Below are 24,970 nucleotides of genomic sequence, written 5' to 3'. Positions count from 1 at the left end.
TATGCCTAATATTACACTTAATAATATTACACTTAATATTATATTCACAAGGATTAAAACAGTGGAAATGCTTTTGTTATAATATTAAAGCAAGAAAAATGCTTTATATGATTATAACTGTGTAAAAAAATCCTGAAAAACTTGGAAATGAAATGAACCAAAATATCAACAAATGGTTGTCTCTGTATGATGGGTTGAATGTGTATATTTCTTCTTTTTTCTTGCATGAAATTTCTAATTTTTCTAGAACTAACTTTTATTCCTTTTACATTGGAAAAAATTTACATCCTCAAACAGATTGATCAGTCAGAGGACATCCTTTAATAAAATTGAGTCTCTACTGGAAGGTTGTGGTAACAATCCTAGAAACAGAAGGTAGAGCTTTCTTGCATCCTCTGCCTCTTAGGAAAGAGGAAGGGAACAATCACTAGTCATCGGCACTGATCTTATCTCCCTGAAGAGCTGGCTGTACAGGAACCCTTGAACCTGGGAGTAGGGGGAGGAGAGGACACCAAGGAAACGTCAGTAACTGGTACTGAAAGATCCCCCAAATGTTGGAATAGGGCCTGAGCTATGAGTGTCCTGCCAGAGCCCCTTTGCTGAACCTCTCTGTCCTGTTCCTGTGAAAAGGGGTGGTGGTATTGGGAAGCAGAAAAGGAGAGCACATGGCTTTTCCCCAACATCACCAAGGAATCTAGCTGCCTTATTTGACTTCACAGTGATTGCTTGTTACAGTAGAACAATAACTAAGCTAACTCTCAAAAGACATGAATTCTGACTCTACTACTAACCCTTAGCTGTGTGGTTCCAGCTGCAACTCCAGTTCTGAATTGCTGATATTCGTGCAACATACCACAGCACTCCAGGCCTCTGTGTCTTCATTTCCCTAACTTCTGGAAGTACTGCTGGCAGACAATCAGCCTGCAGCTGTTAGCCCTCTTCCAGCATTTCCTTTGTTGCAGTTGCCTTATTCACGGAGTGCTTCCTTACTTTTTAGCACAAAAAGAGGGTGTGATGTATTAGGGAAATAAGGAAGAAATTATAAGGACACTGGGATTGAGGGGCTGTGCAAAGTCCATAGACAGTGGTTGAGAATGATTAATGTATAATCAAAAGATAAGTGTGAAAGCCAAGAGTGCTCCTTTGGTGGCATATAAAGAGGTTTCATTGCTACACAGGAGAGCAGTAAAAGCTGATGACCCTCCTTAATCATTAGAGAAGAGCTTCGAAGAAGATAAAATTCTCACCCTAGGCAGGTTTCCTATGCAAAGGTCAGGACTCTGGTTGGGCTGTGCTGGACCTTGTACAAGAAGAAGGGATTATTCCCAGAGTTGAGGCAGGATCTGACTATTATGTACCAACAGGAGCTCGATCAATACGGTACTGTCCCTAATGATGCAGGATCAAGGAGGGCAGAACACAGAGATAAATAAGAGAGGGTTTGTCGGGCTTCCATGGTGGCGCAGTGGTTGAGAGTCCGCCTGCCGATGCAGGGGACACGGGTTCGTGCCCCGATCCCGGAAGATCCCACATGCCGCAGAGCGGCTGGGCCCGCGAGCCATGGCCGCGGAGCCTGTGTGTCCGGAGCCTGTGCTCCGCAACGGGAGAGGCCACAGCAGTGAGAGGCCCGCGTACAGCAAAAAAAAAAAAAAAAAAAGGAGAGGGTTTGTCAACATGGTAGCACTTTCCCCTGAGATAGGATTTAACATATGGCAAGGACCTCACAAGAGGATACTAATATGCAGCTGGGTTAGTTTTTTGGGAATCTTGGAAAAAGTGATGCTCCACACTACAAGTGCCAGATCTGCCAAGGCAGATGGTTTAGGAAGGGATCAAACGTCCAGAGAGGTGGGCATACTAGATAGATTACCTAAGGCTAGAAAGTCCACCAGCCAACCATTTACCAAAGCAGTAAGGATGGGCTGATGATTGGGGCAAGAACTCCAAGATAATAGAGGTCAGGCAGCTGCAGTTAAATGTCAGAAGGAGGTGTGTCCAATTGTCAAAATATGGCAGTAGGTTCAGAGTGACACAAAGATCTACAGGATGTAGGGGTGGTGGTCCCCCCTGTATCTCCATTTAATTTTCAGCCTGGTTCCCTCAAAAATTAAATAAAGTTAGAGGATGATGGTGCACTGTTGTAAACTCAATCAAATAGTAACCTGAGTGAAGCTGCTGTTCCATGTGGTACCTTTGCTTGAGCAGATTATCATGGCCTTAGACATGTGGTATGCTGCCATTAATCAGATGCACATATTCTCTTCCATTCTCATTAGAAAGGAAGATGAGAAAAAAAGTCATGTTCATTTAGAACGAACAGTCTTACCCCAGGGCTACGTTAATTCTACCATCCTCTGTCGTAATATAGTACAAAAACACGTAGGCCAGCTGGACATCTCACAGAATTTTGCACTGGTCCACTATAGCAATTACATGATACTCCTTGAAGAGGATGAGCAAAAAAGGCTGAGAGGTAGCAATACTGTAAGACACATGAGCTCTAGAGAGTGGGAAGTAAACCCAAACAAGATGAAGGGACCCACTACATCAGTAAAATATTTGATGAGTGGCCTGGGGTATGCTGGGACATCCCTCCAAAGTAAAAGGCAGATTATTGAATCTTGCATTTCCCACCACAGAGAAGAAAGCACAATGCTTGGTAGACTTCTTTGGTTCCTTGAGTCAACATTTCTATAACTAGGGATTCTCTAACTCATATACTGAGGGACAAAAAACACTGCCAGGTTTGAGCAGGACCAGAGCAGGAAAAGGCTTTTCAGCAGATCCAGACTGCAGTAAGCACTGCCCTGAAGTTGGGCCACACAACCAGGCAAACACTATGATACTGGATTTATCAGTGTGGGAAAACACACCATAGAGAATTTATGGAAATTCCTAATGAAAAAACCACAACATAGTCCCCCAGGATTCTGGAACAGGTCTATGTCACCTTCAAAGAAATATAATACACACTTTGAAAACAGATGGCCTTCCCAGACCACATTCCTAGTGAGGAAAACTGGAAAGAGCCATCCTAGCTTCAGAGCTTCCCATAGATTTAGCTTCTATCTTATCCTGCTTTCTTCCCTGCCCTTTTTTCCACAGGTGTTGATCCCTCCAGCCCTCCCTTATAATTTTTCTGCATGGTAATTTCTCTCTTAGAGTCTGCAGCCTGGAAAACCCAACCCGTGATAGGTGTTGTGTTGGTTGGTTTTAAGCATATTGTATGATTTCATTATAACCTCTGCAAATGATTCCGGTTAGACACTGGTTGAACAAACAATGCTGAGTTTAAATACTTTTCTGCTTCCTTTGAAAATTCTTATGGACAGTATGTCCTGAATCCAAACAAGAATTTACTTAAAACATAGAAGCAACCACCTCATATGTCATACCCTTAAGTATGTCAAAAAAATAAAAATATTAGAAAGAATGTGGAGAAATTGAAGTTTTCATGCACTGTTGGTGGAATGTAAAATGATAGAGCCATTATGGAAAACAGTATGGTAGCTCCTCAAAAAATTACAAAATAGAATTACTATATGATCCAGTAATTCTACTTCCAGGTATTCAAGGGGATCAGAATGGAGGTTCCTCAAAAAACTAAAAATAGTGTTGCCATATGATCCAGCAATCCCACTCCTGGGCATATATCTGGCCAAAACTATAATTTGACAAGATGCCTGCACTCCTAGTTTCATGGCAGCACTGTTTACAATAGCCAAGACATGGAAACAACCTAAGTGTCCATCGACAGATGAATGGATAAACAAGATGTGAGATATATATATACAATGAATATATATATATATATATATATATATATATATATATATATATATACACACACATATATGTGTATATACACAATGGAATATTACTCAGCCATAAAAAAGGATGAAATAATGTCATTTGCAGCAACATGGGTGGACCTAGAGATTATCATACTGAGTGAAGTAAGTCAGACAAGGACAAATACCCTATGATATCACTTATTTGTGGAATCTAAAATATGACACAAATGAACTTATCTATGAAAGAGAAACAGACTCATAGACATAGAGAACAGACTTGTGGTTGCCAAGGGGGAGGGAAGGATTTGGAGTTTGGGATTAGCAGATGCAAACTTTTATGTATATGTAGAACTGAATCACTTTGCTGTACATCAAAAACTAACACAACATTGTAAATCAATTATACTTCAATAAAATAAAATTTTAAAGGAAAAGAATGTGCTACCAAAAAAATATGCCACTTTAGCATAAGGATTAATTTGAGCTGAAGACAATTGACATACAGCAAGTGCAGGGGAAAGCTCTCTACCTTCCCCTTTCTGCCTAAAAGGAGGGTACAAATTTTCCTTTGTGAAGAAGTCCCCACTCCCCTCTCCTGTACCAAGAGAAGGAAAACAACCTTCATTGCTAGAGATGGCACTAGAACAAACCTGCACACACAAACCTTATTAAAATAATACTTATCTTCCATTAGCTTCCTGCATCTATTTACCGTCCTACAATTTACCTCCCCACAAATCCAAAACCTCTTTTCTTTTATTTTGGCAAGTCTCCACAAATTTATTGCTCTTTGTTAAAATAGTATACAAGCCCCTGGGTCTAACTGCTTCTTTGGGTCTTCATTTCTTTTCTATGAAGTCCTTACTATGCATACATAGTAAACCATTTCTCTTGTTAACCTGTCTTTTGGCAGTTGAATTTTCAGGGTCCCAGTCACCAAAGAAGGTAGAGGAAAAAGATTTTTTTCCTCCCCTGAAGTTTATACCCAAGATAATTGAAAATAGATTTTTATATACCCATATTCATTGTGGTATTATTCACAGTAGCCAAAAACTGGAAGCAACCCAAGTCTCCACTGACAGATGAATGGGTAAACAAAACGTGTTGCATAAATAAAGTGAAATATTGTTCAGGCTTAGAAAGAAGGAAAATTTGATGCATGCTATAAGGATAAACCTTAAGGACATTATGCTGAGTAAAAAAAGCCAATCAGGGCCTCCCTGGTGGCGCAGTGGTTAAGAGTCCGCCTGCCGATGCAGGGGATACGGGTTCGTGCCCCGGTCTGGGAGGATCCCACATGCCGCGGAGCGGCTGGGCCCGTGAGCCATGGCCGCCGGGCCTGCGCATCCGGAGCCTGTGCTCCGCAACGGGAGAGGCCACAACAGTGAGAGGCCCGCATACCGCAAAAAGAAAAAAAAAAAAAAGCCAATCATAAAAAGAAAATTACTGTATAATTCCACTTACATGAAGTACCTAAGGTACAAGCTCATAGAGACAGAAAGTAGAATGGTGGTTGCTAGGGGACGGGGGTAAGGGAGAATGAGGAGCTATTGTTTAAGGAGTATAGAATTTCAGATTTGCAAGAGGAAAAGCGTTCTATGGATGAACGATGACGATGGTAGTAAAACAATGTGAATGTACTTAGTGTCATTAAACTGTATACCTAAAAATGGTTAAGATGGTAAATTTTGTGGTATATGCATTTTATGACAACTAAAATTTCAAAAAAACAAAAACATAGTGGCAGCCCTTAAGTAGTTGGTAGGAGCCTGGGGATCATGTACAGTTAAAATCCTTCTCTTATTGAGGGAAAAGAGCCTCTTCTTAAAGATGCAGATGGATTTCTTAGTTTAGGAATGTTTTAAGTGATTGCTTGATATCTCATGCTTTTGTTTAGTATTCACTTCCTGCAGGGATTGTCCTCTGCCTAGCATTGTGCTGGATTCCAGGAATCAGGGACAAATGAAACACTGTCCCTGCTCTCAAGGAGATTAGAGGCAGGTGGAACAGACAAGCATGTGAAAAGATGGTTTTAATATGATGTGACAAGGGCTAGACTAAAGGTGAGCACATCTGAGGGGGCATCTAAATCATACTGGAGGGCAGAGAAAGCTTCCTGAAAGAGGTGATGTTTTGCTTCATCTTGAAGAATGATTAGAATTAATTAGGCAGAGGAGTCAAGACATTCTAGGAAGAGGCTGCAGACATGGAGGTGTGAAACACGACGACCTATGTGGGGAGGGAACATCATGAGTGTGCAGAGGAGATACAGTGGACAGTTAGGCAAGGATCAGATCCAAGACTGTTTGGAGATCAGTTAGAGTGTGGACTTTATCATAAAATCAACAGGGAGCTTTTATAAGCAGAATAATTACATCCCCATTTCAGGACAATGCAATATTTCCACAGTGGATAAAAAGTGTTCTAAGAGATTGTTTCAGCCAGCTATTGATGTATAACAAACCATCCTAGCGTCTTAAAACAACTCATTTATTCTTGCTCACATGTCTTCGGGTTGGCCGGGCCTATACTAGGCTGGGCTTAGCTGGCTTCTCTGCTTCAATCCGCAAGTCTGTCTGGGCTCAGTTCCTCACTGTACGTGGACCTCACATCTGCTCCATGTGTGTTAATTCTGGGACCTGGGATAAAGGGGAAGTACTACCTATGGGGGCTTCTTCTCATCCTCCTTGGTGCAGTTGATCATCCAAGGCATCTTCTTTCCATGGCAATGGCAGAAGCCCCAGAGAGAAGGCAGAAACTGTGATTTCTTAAGGCCTAGGATCAGAACAGGGACATAATGATGTCCACCCACATTCCATTGGGCAAAGCAAGTCATATAGCTGAGTCCAAAGTCAAGAGGCAGGGAAGTACACCATGCCTCTAGTGAGAGAAACTGTAAACTCACTTGTAAAGAATGTAGATACAAGGAGAGGTGAAAAATTGGGGTCAACAGTTCAATCCACAATAGAGGCCATTTTTACTCAATATTTAGAGACTACAGACAGACTATTATTTAATATCTCTGTGGCCTTCTACAAGTTATTTAAAATTCTCTAGACATCAGTTTTCTCATCCATAAAATCTAGATTTGTATCTCCCCCATCTTGTGATTGCAAGACTTGCATGTGATATTGTCCATGGACTTTGCATTTTGGGCACCACTGCTAGTTATATGTAGCATGCCATGACTCTATGGATAAGAACTGTGGGGAGAGAGATCAGTGGTTTGACTTTGGTGCTGCAAAGTCAACATATTGGAGAGAAACAAAAATTCAGTAGAACCCAGAATATAGCATTGCCCTAAGATGACTATTAACACCCTCTCTGCTGGCAACTACAACTTTTTGTCTTTGGGGAAAGATGTGTCTCCCAGAAGAAAGCCAGCCAAATGATATGTGTTTGGTCTGACAGTTCTTTTACACATCCACTTTATTCCTTGGCAGTTTGAATTTTTGGTGTCTAGGACAAAGTTGGGCAGGAGGCAGGAGGAAAAAGCACCTCCTGGCATTGCTTTAGAGATGTTCTCCCTGAGTCTGTAGCTACTGCTCTGTCCAGATGGCCTCCCTTGGCTGAAGCATTGTGCCAAAGACAATACGCAAAGTGTTCTTATTTATCTTCTCAGATTGAGAGCAACTGGCCCAACATCACACAGCTCTTCGGACCCAATTCTCTTGAATCCCACTGCAATGCTCTTTCTCCTATTGGTATAAATTAGATAGGCAAAAGGCTAAGCTGCTGTATAAAAGACACCACAAAACATAGAAATTCAGATAATATTGACATTCATTTCTCTCTCATATTGTCCAGAGATGGGCAAGCAGTCAAAATGGGTTGGAGGCTGAAGTCCAAGTGGACACCCAGGAATGCAGGTTTCTTTTATTTTCTTGCTTCAACATCCTCAAGCAGCCCTTCCCAATTGAGAGAATTAAGCTTTAATGCTTTAAAGCATCCATTGTGGTAATGAATTAACCTTTCTCTTATGTATCTGGAATAGTATAGCTTTGTACCATCTTTGGAATAATGAGATAAGAGTTACTTAAAAGCAGAAACTAACACACCATTGTAAAGCAATTATACTCCAATAAAGATGTTTTAAAAAAGAGTTACTTAAATCATTGTCTGTAAGGTTTATTTCCCTTACAGGAACCCCATTTGAGATAGGCTGCTAGAGTGAGGTTCTTACCCCGTGGGGGAAGCTGGACCCCAGCACCACATCTGTACATTCTAATCCATGGGGAGACAAAAAACGTGAGAGAAAGGGGATTTTTCTTTTTTTTCTCATTAAACTTTTTTAATGGGTCTCAAATTCTGTGACAGATTTTTGGTCAAGTTGTTTCCATTAAAAAGTACTGATTTTAAAAACGAATAACTTAAAACTGCCACACACAAAACAAATGGTCCACAACACATTCTCCTTTCCTTCTGAAGGTTTTACGATGCATTGTTATCATTAACCAGTCTTTTGTTACTAAACTTAAATGGCCAATTGAGACAAACAGTCCTGAGACCGTTCTTCCACCACTGATTAAGACTGGGGTGGCAGGTATTGGGGATAATATTCATTTAGCCTTCTGAGCTTTCTGGGCAGACTTGGTGGCCTTGCCAGCTCCAGCTGCCTTCTTGTCCACTGCTTTGATGACTCCCACAGCGACCGTCTGTCTCATGTCACGAACAGCAAAGTGGCTCAGAGGAGGATAGTCAGAGAAGCTCTCAACACACATGGGTTTGCCAGGAACCATATCGACGATGGCAGCATCAGCAAATTTCAAGAATTTGGGGCCACCTTCCAGCTTTTTCCCAGAACGACGATCAATCTTCTCCTTCAGCTCAGCAAACTTGCAGGCAATGTGAGCTGTGTGACAATCCAGCACAGGTGCATAGCTGGCACTGATTTGGCCTGGATGGTTCAAGATAATCACCTGAGCTGTGAAGCCAGCTGCTTCCATCGGTGGGTCATTTTTGCTGTCACCAGCCACATTGCCACGACGAACATCTTTGACAGACACGTTCTTGACATTGAAGTCCACATTGTCCCCAGGAAGGGCTTCACTCAAAGCTTCATGGTGCATTTCAACAGACTTCACTTCAGTTGTCACATTGACTGGAGCAAAGGTGACCACCATGCCAGGTTTGAGAACACCAGTCTCCACTCCACCCACAGGGACAGTGCCAATACCACCAATTTTGTAGACATCCTGGAGGGGCAAAAACAAGGGTTTGTCAGTTGGGCGAGTTGGTGGCAGGATGCAATCCAGAGCTTCAAGCAGTGTGGTTCCACTGGCATTGCCATCTTTATGGGTGACTCTCCATCCCTTGAACCACGGCATGTTAGCACTTAGCTCCAGCATGCTGTCACCATTCCAGCCAGAAATTGGCACAAATGCTACTGTCTTGGGGTTGTAGCCAATTTTCTTAATGTAGGTGCTGACTTCCTTTACAATTTCCTCGTATCTCTTCTGACTGTACGGTGGCTCAGTGGAATCCATTTTGTTAACTCCAACAATTAGTTGTTTCACACCCAGAGTGTAGGCCAGAAGGGCATGCTCACGGGTCTGCCCATTCTTGGAAATACCTGCTTCAAATTCACCAACACCAGCAGCAACAATCAGGACAGCACAGTCAGCCTGGGATGTGCCTGTAATCATGTTTTTGATGAAGTCTCTGTGTCCTGGGGCATCAGTGATGGTCACATAGTACTTGCTGGTCTCGAATTTCCATAGGGAGATATCAATGGTGATACCATGCTCGCGTTCAGCGTTCAGGTTGTCCAAGACCCAGGCATACTTGAAGGAGCCCTTCCCCATCTCGGCAGCCTCCTTCTCGAACTTTTCAGTGGTTCTCTTGTCGATCCCACCACATTTGTAGTTCAGATGGCCAGTAGTGGTGGACTTCCCCGAATCTACGTGTCCGATGACAACGATGTTGATGTGGGTCTTCTCCTTTCCCATTTTTGCTTAGGTTTAGTGGCGGTTTTCACGACACCTGTATCCTGGCGGCAAACCCGTTGTGGAAAAGAGAGAAAGGGGATTCTTAATCAACTGACCTGGGAGTTGCCTGTATTACTTCTGCTCACACCTGATTGGCCAAAATATAATTTCACAGCCACATTTAGTTACAATGGTGCTGGGGAAAGTAGTTTATACCTTGGCAGCCATAGGCACAGCTAAAACTTTTGGGGATTCTTTTACTAATAGGAGAAGGATGGAATAAACAGGGAGACAATGATCAGTCTCTGCCACATTTGACTATTATTCACTAGAGAGTAAGTTTCATGAGAGCAGGAACTGTGACTCATTCACTAAGGACAAATAAATAAGTATATATGTTTTTAGCATAGTATCCAATACGTAGAAGATTGAATTCCTTTTATTTATATCACATTAAGGTAGTTCAGAGGACTGTCTGAAATGATAATTTTCAAAAGACCCAAGGACTAAATACTTCAGTGAATACTTACTCAACATTTATTTTTTTTGGCAGGGGAGGGAGGGTAAACTTGATGTGCCCTGAGGTAAGTTTCTCATTGTTAGTTTTTTTTTTTTTTTGGAGTAGAATTGCTTTATAATGTTGTGTTAGTTTCTGCTGTACAATGAAGTGAATCAGCTATATGTATACCTATATCCCCTCCCTCTTGGACCTCCCTCCCACCCACGCCCCATGTTAGTTTTAATTATTGATTACTTTGACTTTCAAATGTTCAGGATCAATTTTTGGACTTTCATAAACCTGCAGAAGAAACACTCTTTCCTCAACTGTGACACAAAGGGGACTGTTAGGATGTGAAGGTTATGTGGAATAAAGGAGCTGGTATTTGTAAAAAGCACTTAAAATGATGCCTGGTACATGGTGAGTGCTATATAAGTGTTATAGATGATAGAAGATAAATGATGATAGATAGATAGATAGATAGATAGATAGATAGATAGATGGAATGAAGGAAACACAATGAGAACCAACCTGATATTATCTGCCTTATTTGTGAGTATATTATAACGTTTTCTACTAAAGGCAGAAACTGTCACTAGGCCTCTTCGGCAGGAGACATCTCACCAGAAACCTGAAGATTCATTTCTTTGCTTGGCCAAGCCTGGATGTACTTTGCCTACTACATGTACTAGAGTCAAGGTAACTCTTACCGATCTCTTTGTGGACACTAAAATGACAAGCAAAAGTGGATGAGAGTGGACATTGGTTTAGCAGGTAGAGACAGCGCCTGACTCAGAAGGAGGCCAGTGCCATAGCAAGAAACTCTAGGAGTCCTCAGACCTAGTCTTCTGAGGTCATTCTCGGGCACATTAGAGATAATCTAGCACACAGACTACTTCAGGACAAGATGACCTGGACATGTAAAATGTGTCCACCCCTGGTTTTGGCAGAGCTGTCTGGAATGGATGCATGGTTTGGCCCACCTTCCATGTATCCATGCTCCATTCCTCTGACAACAGCACTTTGCTGCCCTTCTAGGGATCCACTGCTCTCTCTTTCCACATGGTTTTCGTACAGTTGTGCCCACCCCTCCACCATACCCAGAATGAGTACGCCATCTTCCTAACCATGTGACTGGTTTGGGAGTGGGTATACGACTCAGACTGAACTAGAGTCTTCCTTAAAATGTAATGCAGATGCTGGAAGAGAGAGGGTGGATTCTTCTGGACAGATAAAGGAAAGTGGAAGTTGATCTATTTGAAAACATCTATCCTAGTGCTAGAAAGGACATATGTGGTGAAAAAATGCAGCCAAACCAAAGAGGGAGGCAAGGTTGAGCCGATATCAGTTGGAAAGTACTGATACAATTTGAACGCCAAGATCCAGTTGTTCCTGAAGCTAGATTTGCCCCTTTCAGCTACATGCACCAACAACTTCCCTTTTTTTTTTTTTTTTTAATTATTTATTTATTTATTTATTTATGGCTGTGTTGGGTCTTCGTTTCTGTGCGAGGGCTTTCTCTAGTTGCGGCGAGCGGGGGCTACTCTTCATCGCGGTGCGCGGGCCTCTCACTGTCGGGGCCTCTCTCGTTGTGGAGCGCAGGCTCCAGATGCGCAGGCTCAGTACTTGTGGCGCACGGGCTTAGTTGCTCCGCGGCATGTGGGATCTTCCCAGACCAGGGCTCGAACCCGTGTCCCCTGCATTGCCAGGCAGACTCTCAACCACTGTGCCACCAGGGAAGCCCCAACTTCCCTTTTAATTTAAGCTTATTTTAGCTAGTGTTTCTGCCATTTGCTTCTAAGAGATTCCTGATTCATAGAGTACATGCTTTGGTTGGATTACCCTAACAGGTGTAAGGACTAAGCTCACCCATGGCTGAGACTGCTGAGGACCTAGAGACAGCTCCTAGTCATGTCCCACTGGTTCAGAAAATTGCCCAGGTTCCACTTTGTACTATCCACTCTAAAATTTCTTCCCTGGTTCCTTATCTCTACTTCTGTCCTGTGGTCTGGTACCTGGATCTCTTTGGATTGACACTTCATGGTACATTGAGCCTGGCCGCCTATTTCAGTCTCACCCTGAATGCAGTTCCTCCAAAAACCCTGGGCTGCACCCTTTGTATCCCATGGGCCAATGTCTCCAACCTCTGCACCCGGCCCATGACCCCTGAGCCAGACCTCTCTCTATAAGCGAGAACCACCAAGTCATTTTGCTTCCATTCTGTTGGCCCTTTGTTTCCTTGCATGGGTCCCTTAATACATGTTCCCCTTCTTTTGGTGGTGTTGCCCTTGGCTTTAATTTATGTTGTTCAGGAAACCCAAAGGTCAAAACGTCCTCTATAGCTGAACAAAATATTCAGACTATTTTCCCCAGATTTGTTAATAGGGATTTTTGATGGGAAAGGATAAGAAAGAATAAGCTTTTACAGAGAGGTTAGTCATTCAAATAAGGAAGTCTTAAAAATCTGTATTGCATAAGGCACTCTGGCCACTTTTAGCCTTACATAAGACTTTTAGCCTATGGGAGTATGTTCCTATTGTAGACTCAATTGTGTCCCCTTGAATTTCTTCCTAATCCCCAGTGCCTCAGAATGTAACTGTATTTGGAGATAGAATCTTTAAAGAAGTAATTAAGTTAAAAGGAAGTCATTAGGGTGGGCCCTAATCCAATATATCTGGTGTTCTTATTGCAAGAAGCAATTAAGACAGATAAACAAAAGGAAGACAAAGTGAAGACATGGGGAGAAGACGGCCATTTCTAAGCCAAAGAAAGAGGCCTCCAAAGAAACCAGCCCTGCAGACACCTTGATCTTGAAATCCTAGTCTCCACAACAGTGAGAAAATAATGCCTGTTTTTTAAACCACCCAGTCTGTGGTACCTTGTTATGGGTTCCCTTGCAAACTAATCAGTTCCCTGCTAATTATTAGCAAACTGGCATCACTCTTCACCAAATTCATTGGAAAAGAACAATAGAAATCTTTTCCTGGCTCTCTCTCTCTCAAAAAATATCCACAGAAAAGAAACGCATGGTATTTGTGGAATTACTACTAAACACTTTCTTATCCAGCCAGTAATAAAGGTGTGGATCTGGGGTCTTGATCATTGGTGGGAGAGGATGATACTACAGTATTCTCTTCCTCCAGTGTCAATTGTGGCCCCTCTTCCTTCTCTTCTTTCCCTTCCTGTCTCCTTCCCTAACAATTTATGCAACAGCCATTAGATAGAGCTGAGCAAGTAAAGTGTGTATGTGTGTGTGTTTAGGGCCTAGGGGGATGGTAAGCTGTGGTGGCCCAGAGGAGGGTGCTAGTGTCTGAGTGGAAGGAGGAGGGTACCCACACAGGGGCTTAAGCCTAGCACAGGGTAGTCTGGCCTGGGAAGGGTGAAGAGGGCATTTATGTCGATGAGCTGCCCGTGTAAGGAGTTGAAGGCTGAGTGGGGTGAGGCAAGTCTCCATGTGGGAGGGTGACCCCGTGTGGGGTGTCATGGCCAGAACAAGGTGAGAAGGATGTCTCTTCCCCACAGAGGTGCAACCCAGTGTAAGACATTAAAGCCTGAGCAGAGTGAGGAAGATGTCCACATTGCGGGGGGTGGAGGGGAGGCTGGGACGGGGTTGGAGCCCCAGTGGGGTGAGGAGGATGCCCAGACAGAAGGGCGAGGTGGTGTGAAGTGGCAGGGCTGGAGCTGGGTGAAGAGGACATCCACATGGAGCCCAAGAGGTATAAGGAGGAAAGATGAGAGACTGGTTACACAGAGGTAGGTTGATTAAATAAGAAAATGTATTAAGGACAAGGAAAGCTAGATGCCTCATGGTTGGAGAAGGACATTACAAATATGGAAAAGGGAAGACTAGAGTGAACCCTGTGGTGCTGGATTAGAGTTGGAGATGATGGTGTGAACACATAGTTTTCAAGACAGATATATAGAGGATAAACAGATAGATAGATGACAGATAGATTGTTGATAGATGATAGATAGATAGATAGATAGATAGATAGATAGATGATAGATAAAAAATATAAATGTGTACATGCACAAATACACATTCCCTAGCTCTGTGCACTGAGAGGATCTGGGAGTAGTGATACTCCAATATCAGTGAGCATCCTAAGTACCTAGATTTTGGTTTCTAAACACTATTCTCCACTAAAAGACACCAGGGATCCTTGGATAAAGGGCTGATGCCAGAGCTGGGCTAGGAAAAGTACAAGGTAACCCTGAAACCTCTTTTTGTACCAGAGAGTTAAAAAATGATCAAAGAATTGAGAGACACATCACATCAAAAAGACACAGAAGCCAGCTTGAAGGGACTCCCACTAGGCAAATATGGAACAATAATAAGCATGAAAATAAAGATAGTTATAGATTATGACCCATTAAATAAAAGAGGAATTCATGAACCTATACTGACATAAATAAATAACAAATTGAAGGTATGATAAGAAACAGGATAATGAGGGGCTTCCCTGGTGGCGCAGTGGTTAAGAATCCGCCTGCCAATGCAGGGGACACAGGTTCGAGCCCTGGTGTGGGAAGATCTCACATGCCGCGGAGCAACTAAGCCCGTGCACCACAACTACTGAGCCTGCGCTCTAGAGCCCACACGCCACAGCTACTGAAGCCTTCCTGCCAGAGCCCATGAGCCACAACTACTGAAGCCCGCATGCCTGGAGCCCGTGCTCCACAACAAGAGAAGCCACCACAATGACAAGCCCATGCACCACAAGGAAGAGTAGCCCCCACTCGCTGCAACTAGAGAAAGCCCACACGCAGCAACGAAGACCCAACACAGCCAAAAATAAATAATAAATTTATTTTAAAAAAAGAAAAAAAGTGGGCCTCCCTGGTGGCGCAAGTGGTTGAGAGTCCGCCTGCCCATGCAGGGGATACGGGTTCGTGCCCCGGTCTGGGAGGATCCCATATGCCGCAGAGCGGCTGGGCCCGTGAGCCATGGCCGCTGAGCCTGCGCGTCTGGAGCCTGCGCGTCCGGAGCCTGTGCTCCGCAACGGGGGAGGCCACAACAGTGAGAGGCCCGCATACCGCAAAAAAAAAAAAAAAAAGAAAAGAAAAGAAAAAAAGTAATAGGATAATGAGATATTTCCCTAGTCTTAAAGTGCCTCCCCATTAGATACTGACTAATTACAAAGAGAAAGATGCCTGGGTGGCAGACACTGCATTAATGCTTATTGTTAACAGCATCAGTAATGGGACAAACCTAAATCTTAGGACACCTGATGGGATGTAGTGAGAAGAATGCAACATCAGTTCTGTGATATTTCTGCCAAAGATACCTAGCCTGAATCTAATCATGAAGACACATCAGACAAATCTAAGTGGAGGGACATTATACAAAATAACTAGCCTCCAATCTCCACCAATGTCAAGGTCATGAAAGCCAAGGAAAGATTGAAAAATGTTCCATATTAAAGGAGACTAAAGAGATGAGACACAAAAACTCCACACGTTATTCCAGACTGAATCCTTCATCTGAAAGGCTTTACTGGGGTAATTAAAGAAACTTGAAGGGGGTCTGAAGATTAGATGGTAGTGATGGATCAGTGTTAATTTCCTGATTTGATGGGGGTATTGTGGTTATGTAGGAGAATGTCTTTTTTTATAGGAAATATACACATAAATGTTTGGATGTGATGGGGCATCATGTCAGCAACTCACTCTCAGATACTTCAGAAAAAAAAATACAAATTATTTGTACTGTAACTTTTCTGTAAATTTACGATTGTTTCCAAATTAAAAAAAAAAAAAAAAGGTCAAGGATGCAGGACAACTGGCCCAGTCTCTTCAAAGAATCTGTGTCATGAAAACAGGGATAGATTAAAAGAGGCTTATGGGACATGACGAGCAGATGCAAACACGGTCTTGGATGAGATTCAAATTTGGATAAACAGCAACAAAGCACATTTTGGAGATGATTGGGTAATGTAAATATGGTTTATTATTAGATGAGATGAAATGTGTTGAAATGGAAAAATGGACATCATTGACCAGAAAAGAAAAAAAAAAAGCAGGTAATAGAACAGTGGTAAGCATCATGTGATCTGATTTTGTGGAAAAAAGAGAAATACAAGTCAAGTTCTAGAAGGATAAATACTAACCTTAGTACTAGTACTCATTGAGTGGCGGGAATACATTTTTATTCTCTTATTTTTGCTTGTCTTTATTTTCTAGTATACAGCAATGTCTATGCCCTTTTTCTGTGGTAGTAAAAGATAATTTTTAAGCAAAATTTAAATAACAGAATTAGGGGGAAAGCATCAATGGGGTCAGTGTATACAACTTTGAATAACCCACATTTTTATCCTCTGGGACATGTTAATGTTACAGAAGACGTTTGGACAAAGTCCCTGAAGTATCTCCTTGTCTCTGGCATAGGGTCATCACCTTGGCTCCATGTGTCTGAGAGGTGCCTAAGGGTGTGTCTGACTGTACCAGTCCATTTTAATACCATATAGAAACGTTTCAGTTATCTCACCTGTAAAATTGGAACTAATGCCCTACCACAGAAAGTTATTGGGAGTACTAAATGAGTTAATACATTTGTAAAGTGTTAAATAAATTATTAATAGATACCAATAGCACCTCATTTATACAACTACAAAATTTGTGATCATCTCATTTTTTTGTTTCATAGAGAGAATAAAAGGAAACAGATATAGCCTCCCAGTTCAGATCAGAACATGGCATTTATTTTAATTCATGAACTCTTATATTATACCTTCTGTATGCTAGGCACTATTCTAAGGGCTTTACAAATAATACTTTTTTTTTTTTTTTTTTTTGTGGTATGCGGGCCTCTCACTGTTGTGGCCTCTCCTGTTGTGGAGCACAGGCTCCGGACGCGCAGGCTCAGTGGCCATGGCCCACGGGCCCAGCCGCTCCGTGGTATGTGGGATCTTCCCGGACCGGAGCACGAACCCGTGTCCCCTGCACCAGCAGGCGGACTCTCAACCACTGCGCCACCAGGGAAGCCCCAAATAATACATTTTTAATCCTCATAATAATCCTATGAGGAGGGTAATCCTATTACCTTCCTCATTTTATAGTTGAAGGAATTGAGCCACAGAGAGGTTCAGTTGTGTAAAGTCACACAGCCAGTAAGAGGTAGGGACAGGGTTAGAACCATGCAGTCCATGCTCTTAACCTCAACCCTTGTAGCTGCTCTTACCACCACATAACCAAAGTACAGGAGTTGCTGGTACATTTATGCACGAGTTGCTTTCCAAAAGTTCACTTGTAAGCTAGTATTTCAAGTTGAATGCATTTCCCACCAAAACAATACTGCAAATTAGGTTTGGTTCCTGGGCCAACCTATTTAAATAGACCAAACTTTTTTAACAACATAGCTGATTCAGAGCAACTATGACCTCAAGACCAGTGTCCCGCTGGGCAAAGGATAGTGAATAGGTTTTATCTCCCAACTCAATTCCAATCAATGACTGTGGCTGCACAGAACTCAGATCACTGTCTGGAGAAGAATTCTGAGATTGGCCTTAGCAGGAAAGGATACCAGTGTCAATTAATGATGTCTTCCATGAATGGAGAAGCAGGAAGAGAGGTCCCAAAGCCAGGCATTTGCCATCTCTGCTCCAGACCCTTTTACATCCTGACACTAAGCTGTGAGGTAAGGCTTGCGACCCTGTCTCTGGATATGTCTCAATCTAGAGCCCAGAGGAATCCAGGGAGTGGAAGAAAGGGACAGGGAAGGGATTCTGAGAGCAGAAACTGCTTGAGGCTTCTGTTGACAGCGTGTGGGGCCTGGTGAAACTAGTGGCTGAGATGCCTCTGATGGGGTGACAACAGCTGTTCAGAATTATGGGTAACTTTGCAAGTTGAAAATTTGTGTGTCAACCACGCTGGCCTAGCCCTTCCTCACACTCACAAACATCACCCCAGTGATCCACACACCAGCAAGCCCAAGGGAGGCAAGTCTTTGTCTATTCTCGTGGCATTTCAAGAAGTTGTCAGAATGGTTAAATGATTTATTCCAGGTCATACAGTGAGATCAGTCATGAGTTATATATAAAAGCAATGTCAGAGTAGAAAGAAAATGAGTACATAGAACCCAGCAAGATGATCCCACAAACCACCAGCTTACGTACAGGGCTGTTAAACTAGGGTTTGGGATGGGTGGATCCTTGCTCATACTGCTGAGGTTTTCAGAGAGGGACATTAGAATGTGAAATAGACTTTGCATGTGGTTTGCTGAGGACTTATTTCTCAAGATAAACTAGAAAAAGTTAATTATATAAAGCTAAAAGTGAGTCCCAGGCTAGGTTGCATTTGAGAGAGTACTGTAGCCCAGCAGGCCCCCAAAATGGCATGTCAGCTTTCGAAGGCATTTCACAGTTGCTTCAACAGCACTGTTGGAATAAAGCCAAGCAGCTTTAGAAGCAGCCCAGTCCCTTAGACACAGATGACAGTGCCAAGAACAAAATAAAAAAGGGCCATGGCATCTGGGTCCTGCAGCGGCCAAATCACATCCATTCACCATGCCAAAGTCATCCTCAGAAAAATTCCCAGTGAGAGGCCCAGTGGCCCAGCAAGCTACAAAATCGCCTATGATCCAGGCAAGCAGTGGGTTCCAGTTCTCCAACTTCTGCCAAGATTGCCAGGCAGTCCTGATTAAGCAAGTCAGTAGGATGATTTCTTGTTCATAAAATGGACACTCCACTCCTAGTGTGTGTGTGTGTGTGTGTGTGTGAAAGAGAGAGAGAGAGAGAGAAACAGACAGACAGACAGACAAAGAGACAAGGAGAGACAGAGAGTGCACTAGAAGTCAATGATAAAATGAACAAAAAAATTTTTTAGGGAATTCCCTGGCTGTCCAGTGGTTGGGACTCCATGCTTTCATTGCCGAGGGTGCAGGTTCAATTGATCCCTGGTCGGGGAACTAAGATCCTACAAGCCACACAGCTTAAATAAATAAATAAATACAGTTTTTTACAAATTGTCTGGAAGATAAGGTTAACATGATTAAACGAACTAAAAAGAGGAGTGGGGAGAGAAAGAAGATGCTGGCCATCTCCTTAAGCCTTCTCCCAGTGCAGCAGGAAACTGACACAGGGACTGAAATCCCTCCCTGAAGGAGGGAAAGTCATGCCTTCCTCTGCTGGAGAGGTAAAAGAAAGCAAAGCAAAACTCAGAAAAGGTGGCCAAGCCAGGCAGAACCTTCTCTCCCACCTGCACATCTGCCTTGGGCTTTTCTTCTTTTCGGATTGTTGCAAGAAAACAGATGACTGTAGAAGGCTGAATTTTAAATTTATGAATGGAAATTTGAACAGATGTTAGCAATCAAGATGGCATATAAGAATTTTCTTTCATACCGTGTTTACAGCCCAGCCTCCTTCGCATAAATGGGAGAGGGGGTCATAAAAAGGGTAGTTTTTGATCTCAGGACAGCATAGATCCAGCTTGGTGATTATATGGCACAATAACGGAAATATTGAGAGAACAAAGCAAGAAAACACTAATCAACTCCCTGTATAAATGCTAAATATTTATCTACAAGATGATAAAATATATCTGCAAGAAAACCATTAACCCATCAAGAGCACATTCTGTGTTTTAAGTGGGGGATGTTCAAGCCCAGGGTCTTAACAAATATCTGTGAATACCTAGTTGCTTGGATTCTGTTTAGATTTTTGATGTGATATAGATTACTTGCTTTGGTTTGGTTTGGCTGAATGTCCCAGACATATGGGGCCTTACTAAATTTCAGGGAGGAATTGAGTAAGAGCTAGTAAGAGATCTGATGATATGGGCATTCATCCATCATCCAATGCTAGGAACTGGGCTAGGTGCTCAGGGTGGGTGGGAAGCCACAAAATGAATCAAACCTGATCTAGGCCCCACACACAGAGAGCTGAAGGAAAAAACAGGTATGTAACACAAGGCTGGAGCAAGGTATATGTTGAAGGTTATAGTAGTGAAAAGAAACGAGTGGGGTTGATTGGGGAATAGATCATGACCGTGATTCCTGATATCCTAAGAAGGGAAGAGTCAGGAGCTTGCGGCCATCTGGTAGAAGACCATCACCCAGGCTTTGTTAGCAATTTCTGTTGACTACACCTTCAAAACATGGGGTGGCCATAAAGTCTGGGAGCATGAATCATATAATGTGATCAGGTGTTATAATATAATGTCAATAAACCATTTATTATGTATTCACTTGGATTTCCAGACTTTGCAGCCACTTTGGCTCTCCAGAATACATCACTTCTCACCACTGCCATCCACCGTGGTTATCTCTCTCCTGGAGGACTGCAACAGCCTTGCTAGTCTTCCTGCTTGTGTTTTTGCCTACATCCATCACCCACAGCCAATCTATCCTCAACACAATAATCAGAGCAATCCTTTTGAAGCAGTGGTTCTCAAAGTGGGGTCCTTGCTGGGAAAGTTGTTGAAAAGGCAAATTCTTGGGTTCTCTTCACCTCTAGAATCAGAAACTCTGGAGGTAGGGTCCAGAAATCTGTGTTTTAAAAAGTGCTCCTGGTGATTCCGATGCGTGCTGAGGTTTGAGAGCATAGGTGAGGTAATGTCACTCCTTGGCTCAAAATCCTACAACTCTCCAAGGCCATTACAAAGCTACAAGGCCATCCATATACCGTCTGGCCTGTGGATCTTTCACTGACTGCCCATCACTCTAGTCTCTAGCTCACTTGCTCCTTGGCTATACTCAAGGTCTTGGCATTTACTGTTCCTTTGGTCTGGAATGTTGCCCATTCCCCAGGCCTCCTACCCCACCTATCATGGCTCAAACCCTCCTCACCTTCCCCCCCTCACCTCAAATGTCACTTTCTTGTTGATACATTACATATCCATGGTCTGTCTCTTCCCACTAGAATGTAAGTTACTTGAGAACCAGGATGTTGTTTTGTTGACTCCTGTATTCTCAGGGCTGGAACTGTGTACCTGGTACATAGTGAGTATCCAGGAAACAGCTGGTGAAGGAATGAATAAATGATCCTGTATTGAGGTCCTACCAGATGCCAGATATTGTTCTAGGTGCATCACCTCATTGAATGTGCCTCACTGAATTCCAACAAGGCATATGGTGTATGTTATCATCTTTATTTTACAGATGAAAAAGTGAACTAAATGCAAAAAAGAAGAGTGACAGATACTAAAAAATTAAAAAAGGAAAGGACTGAGATACGAGGTTATCAGAAAAGGAAACTTTTCATAATCCCCAAGTTCTGGGTTTGACATGGAGCCAAATCCACCTACATTTTGTACCAACTTTACTGTTTTTCCTTGAAAGTGGTCTGGGCAGAGGACATGCAAGCTTACTCTGGTATTTACCTAAGCAGAATGTAACTAAAGAGGTAAAATCCTGCTTTCAATGATCCCAGGACAAGGCTACAAGTAGGAGAATTGCTGCTCTGTTTGCTGATATTTTCCCATTGGAAACACAGATATTTCCTGAATATTCAAATAGTTCTTACTCTTCCTCCCAATTACTTTTTTTCAGTTTTAAAAACAGTTCGTATGTTGTTAATGACCTGGTAGAAGTGGATACTTGAACATGCTTATTAATGTGCTCGAAAATGAGCTCTCTATCAAGCCTCATGGGGATTTTTTTTCCCCCGGCCGTTAAACATTGTGTTCTCTGCTAAACATCTGCCAAAACGAAAATCCAGTCCTGTGACCAGTGCTGAAGAGTGAATCTGGTAGTGGTTCATCTACAAAGAAAGACTATGCGAGCAGGCCGACCCAGGGCCGTGGTCCTTCTCTATCTGTGCACATCTCCAGATGATCTCATTTAGTCCCATGGCTTTTAACACCATCTACATGCTGTTCGCTCCTGTGTCATCAGTCGGGGTCCAGGAAGGAAAATAGAACCCATGCCGGGTAACACAATGGAAGGAATTTATCCAGGGAATTAGTTACAGAGATGTTGGAAAAGCTGTGTGGGTAAATGGGGGTGGTGGTGAGATAACCCAGAGAAGAGCAACAGCAGGAAGCTGTGACCCTCCCTGAGGTTGGAGAGACAAAAGGGCCACAGTGGTGTTTATGAGAGTTTAGGAACAGTCGGAGCAGGGAACTTGGAAGAGAGTCAGACCAGTGGGATCTCAAACCATAGAGGAGACTCATTAATGCTACAGACGCTGCTCAAAGCAGGGAGAGGGGAAAGAACGCTGGCTTTTCCATTCCTCCTGACCTTTAGTGTTCTGCCAGTACCTTCCATCAGCCAGATTTTCCCAGGAGCCAGTTGGCAGGGAAGCTTGGGAAATGTAGTTTGCATAGGTCACCCCCACTTCAATACAGAGCAGAGCAGGGAAGAGAGGGAAATGAATCAGAGTGCCAACAGGCAACGATGGACACTGTTCCCAAATTAACTTCTCCAGCTCAGACCTCTTCTCTGAGCTGCAGGTTCTTACATTCAGTTGTTCACCTGACACCTCCACTTGGGTGTCTAATAGTTCTAACTTAACAAGGTTCAAAAGGAGCTGGTTTTACCCGCCAACTCCCCCCGATATTCTCCTTCTCAGAATGCGGATCACCCAGCTCAGCCAGAAATACGGGTGATCTTGGATTCCTTTCTTTCCTTACTCCGTATTCCCTCCAACCTTTTAGCAAGACCCACTGATTCCGTCTCCCAAACGGTACCTCTCCAGTCTTCTGTGCCTTCACTATCACCACCTTAGGCCAAGCCACCATCATCGCTCTGACAGGGAACAATAATGACATGCTAACTGGCCATGGTACTCCACTCCCCACCCCGTCTCCTTCCAACGCATTGTCCCCCCCGAAGGCCTGGGGGGCAAGTGTAAGGAGTCAGGACTTTATTCTAAGTGCTTTAGGAGCCACTGAAGGGAATGACATAAATAATTTATATCATAAAGAGATCAGCTTAACTTCTTTGTGGGAAATAAAACGTAAGGGCCAAAAAGTGGAAGGAAGACTAATTAGGAGGCAGTTACACGTCTCAGCCCTCTTACCCCAGCTCTTCCACAGCTATTCACTTGCTTGGCAGCCACTCCCCTTCTCCCTGTGCCTGCGACATGCCAAGCCCTTTCCCTCCTTAAGGCTGTCCACAGCCTGGAACACTTGTCTTGATGTTAGCACAGCCGGCTCCACATCATTCAGTCCCTACCCTCTCAGAGAACTTTCCTGACCAGGCTGTAGTAATTACAGCTGTTCGCAAACGTCCCATCTCTCTACATAGGGGCACAAAGTAGGATTGCACTTCTCTGCGCCTGGGCAGTTAGTTGTAGCCACGTGACTTGCTTTGGCCAATGAAATGTGGGTGGAAGTGATATACAGCTCCACTGGGTGGAAGCCTACGAGTCACTGTGTGTTTCACCACGATTTTTCTTCGGCCACAGAGACTGGCAGCGTACCAGATGATGGCTCCTCCACTGGCCTGAGACCCAGACTTAGGATGATGATCTTTCAGGGCAGAATTCTCTGCCAACCTACGGACACGTGGCATGAGCAAGAAATCAATGTTCCCTGTTTTAAGTTGCTGAGGCTTTGAGATGGTGACTGCAGCATACCTAGCCCATCTGGGCTGAAAGAGTCCCTCAGTCCCTTACATCAACCTGCTTCAAGGCCATCGTGGAAATACCACCAAGTGATCATTTCTACTTGCTGGTTTTATTCATTTATTTTGTTTCCCCTCTGCACCCCTCTCCAAACCCCATGAGAGCAGGATCTCTGTTTACCTAGCTTCTAGAAGAGAGCCCAGTACAAGTCACTAGGCAAGTATCTGTTGATTAAACCTCCAGTGCCTTGCACCTAGCATTTGTGCCTTATGTGTTAGTTTGCCAAGGCAACTGGAATGCATGGGTCTTGTACTCAGCACATCTGAAGCATCGAGGCCTAAAGCTTCACTCTGCTATTTACCGGTTAGGACAGTTGCTTGGGTTACACCCTTCCCAATTCACAGGAAACCAAGTTTCCCAAAGTCACCATGATTCCTTAGTCAGAAAAAGCTCTGCTAAAGACCACATGCAGCAGATAAACAAAAAGGAATGAAATCTTGGAACCATAAATCATGAGAGTGAAGCCGCCCAGAGTTAGGAGACAGAGTGGAACAAAATTCATTTTGATACTATTTTACCAGTGTTACTTGGCAGACAGTTGCTCTATCTTTTTTACAATTTTCTATGCCAGCTAAATCTAATTCCCCAGAAATGACCAAACCTCCAATTTCACTCTGGTCATAAAATACTGGCATTGAAAAAAAACTTAGTGATTACTTAATTCAGACAACTCCATTTATCAGCTGGCTTGACTCCCTTTATTTGGAAACCTCTTAGGGTCTCACTGTTTTCTGCCAGAGGCTTAGAACGTAAAATTCAAGTTAGAGATTGTTTTGTTTAACGTCTTTACCTTTTTAAACCAAATAGATTTTAAAACATTTTTTTTCTAGCATTCCATTATATAATTATAATAGAGCTGTAAAGAAGATCCTGATTATAAAATTAACCCTGCAATATTTTTAGGTTTTATATTTTTGCTCCTCACTTAAAATTTTTCCTTAAGGTTTCAAAATGTCTGAGATATTGAAGAAATAAACTCTTAAAAACTACGAAGTTATTACTGCATCTGTTCTTTCAGGAACTAGCACCCTTTGGTTCTTTAGGGCAGCCAGAAATTAATTATGTTCTACTTATTTAGCTTAGTCTCTTAGACCCTAGACAAACAGGCTGCATCCTCAGGAAGCAAGTGCATTTTGCCCCAAAAAAGAGTAAATATCAATTCACTAAACATTTGATCTGAAACTATCA

General features: G+C 43.0%; 1 protein-coding gene across 1 annotated transcript; it reads right to left on the bottom strand.

Moving 5' to 3' along the window:
• Positions 1 to 8,095: 8,095 nt before the first annotated feature.
• Positions 8,096 to 9,789, bottom strand: LOC132500535 (elongation factor 1-alpha 1-like). Its single transcript, XM_060115571.1, has one exon. It carries the CDS (start codon positions 9,740 to 9,742, stop codon positions 8,354 to 8,356), a length of 1,389 nt encoding a protein of 462 aa, XP_059971554.1. The 5' UTR covers positions 9,743 to 9,789; the 3' UTR covers positions 8,096 to 8,353.
• Between the last annotated feature and the right edge of the window lie 15,181 nt (positions 9,790 to 24,970).

Source organism: Mesoplodon densirostris, chromosome 13, assembly GCF_025265405.1.
Source record: "Mesoplodon densirostris isolate mMesDen1 chromosome 13, mMesDen1 primary haplotype, whole genome shotgun sequence".
Lineage (NCBI taxonomy): Eukaryota > Metazoa > Chordata > Mammalia > Artiodactyla > Ziphiidae > Mesoplodon > Mesoplodon densirostris.
Note: the sequence above shows the minus strand (reverse complement) of the source record. Positions and strands in the feature narration are given on the sequence as shown.

Bases quoted from the DNA above. Each gene is read 5' to 3' on its own strand.
- LOC132500535 (XM_060115571.1), bottom strand. From the start codon at position 9,742: ATGGGAAAGGAGAAGACCCACATCAACATCGTTGTCATCGGACACGTA.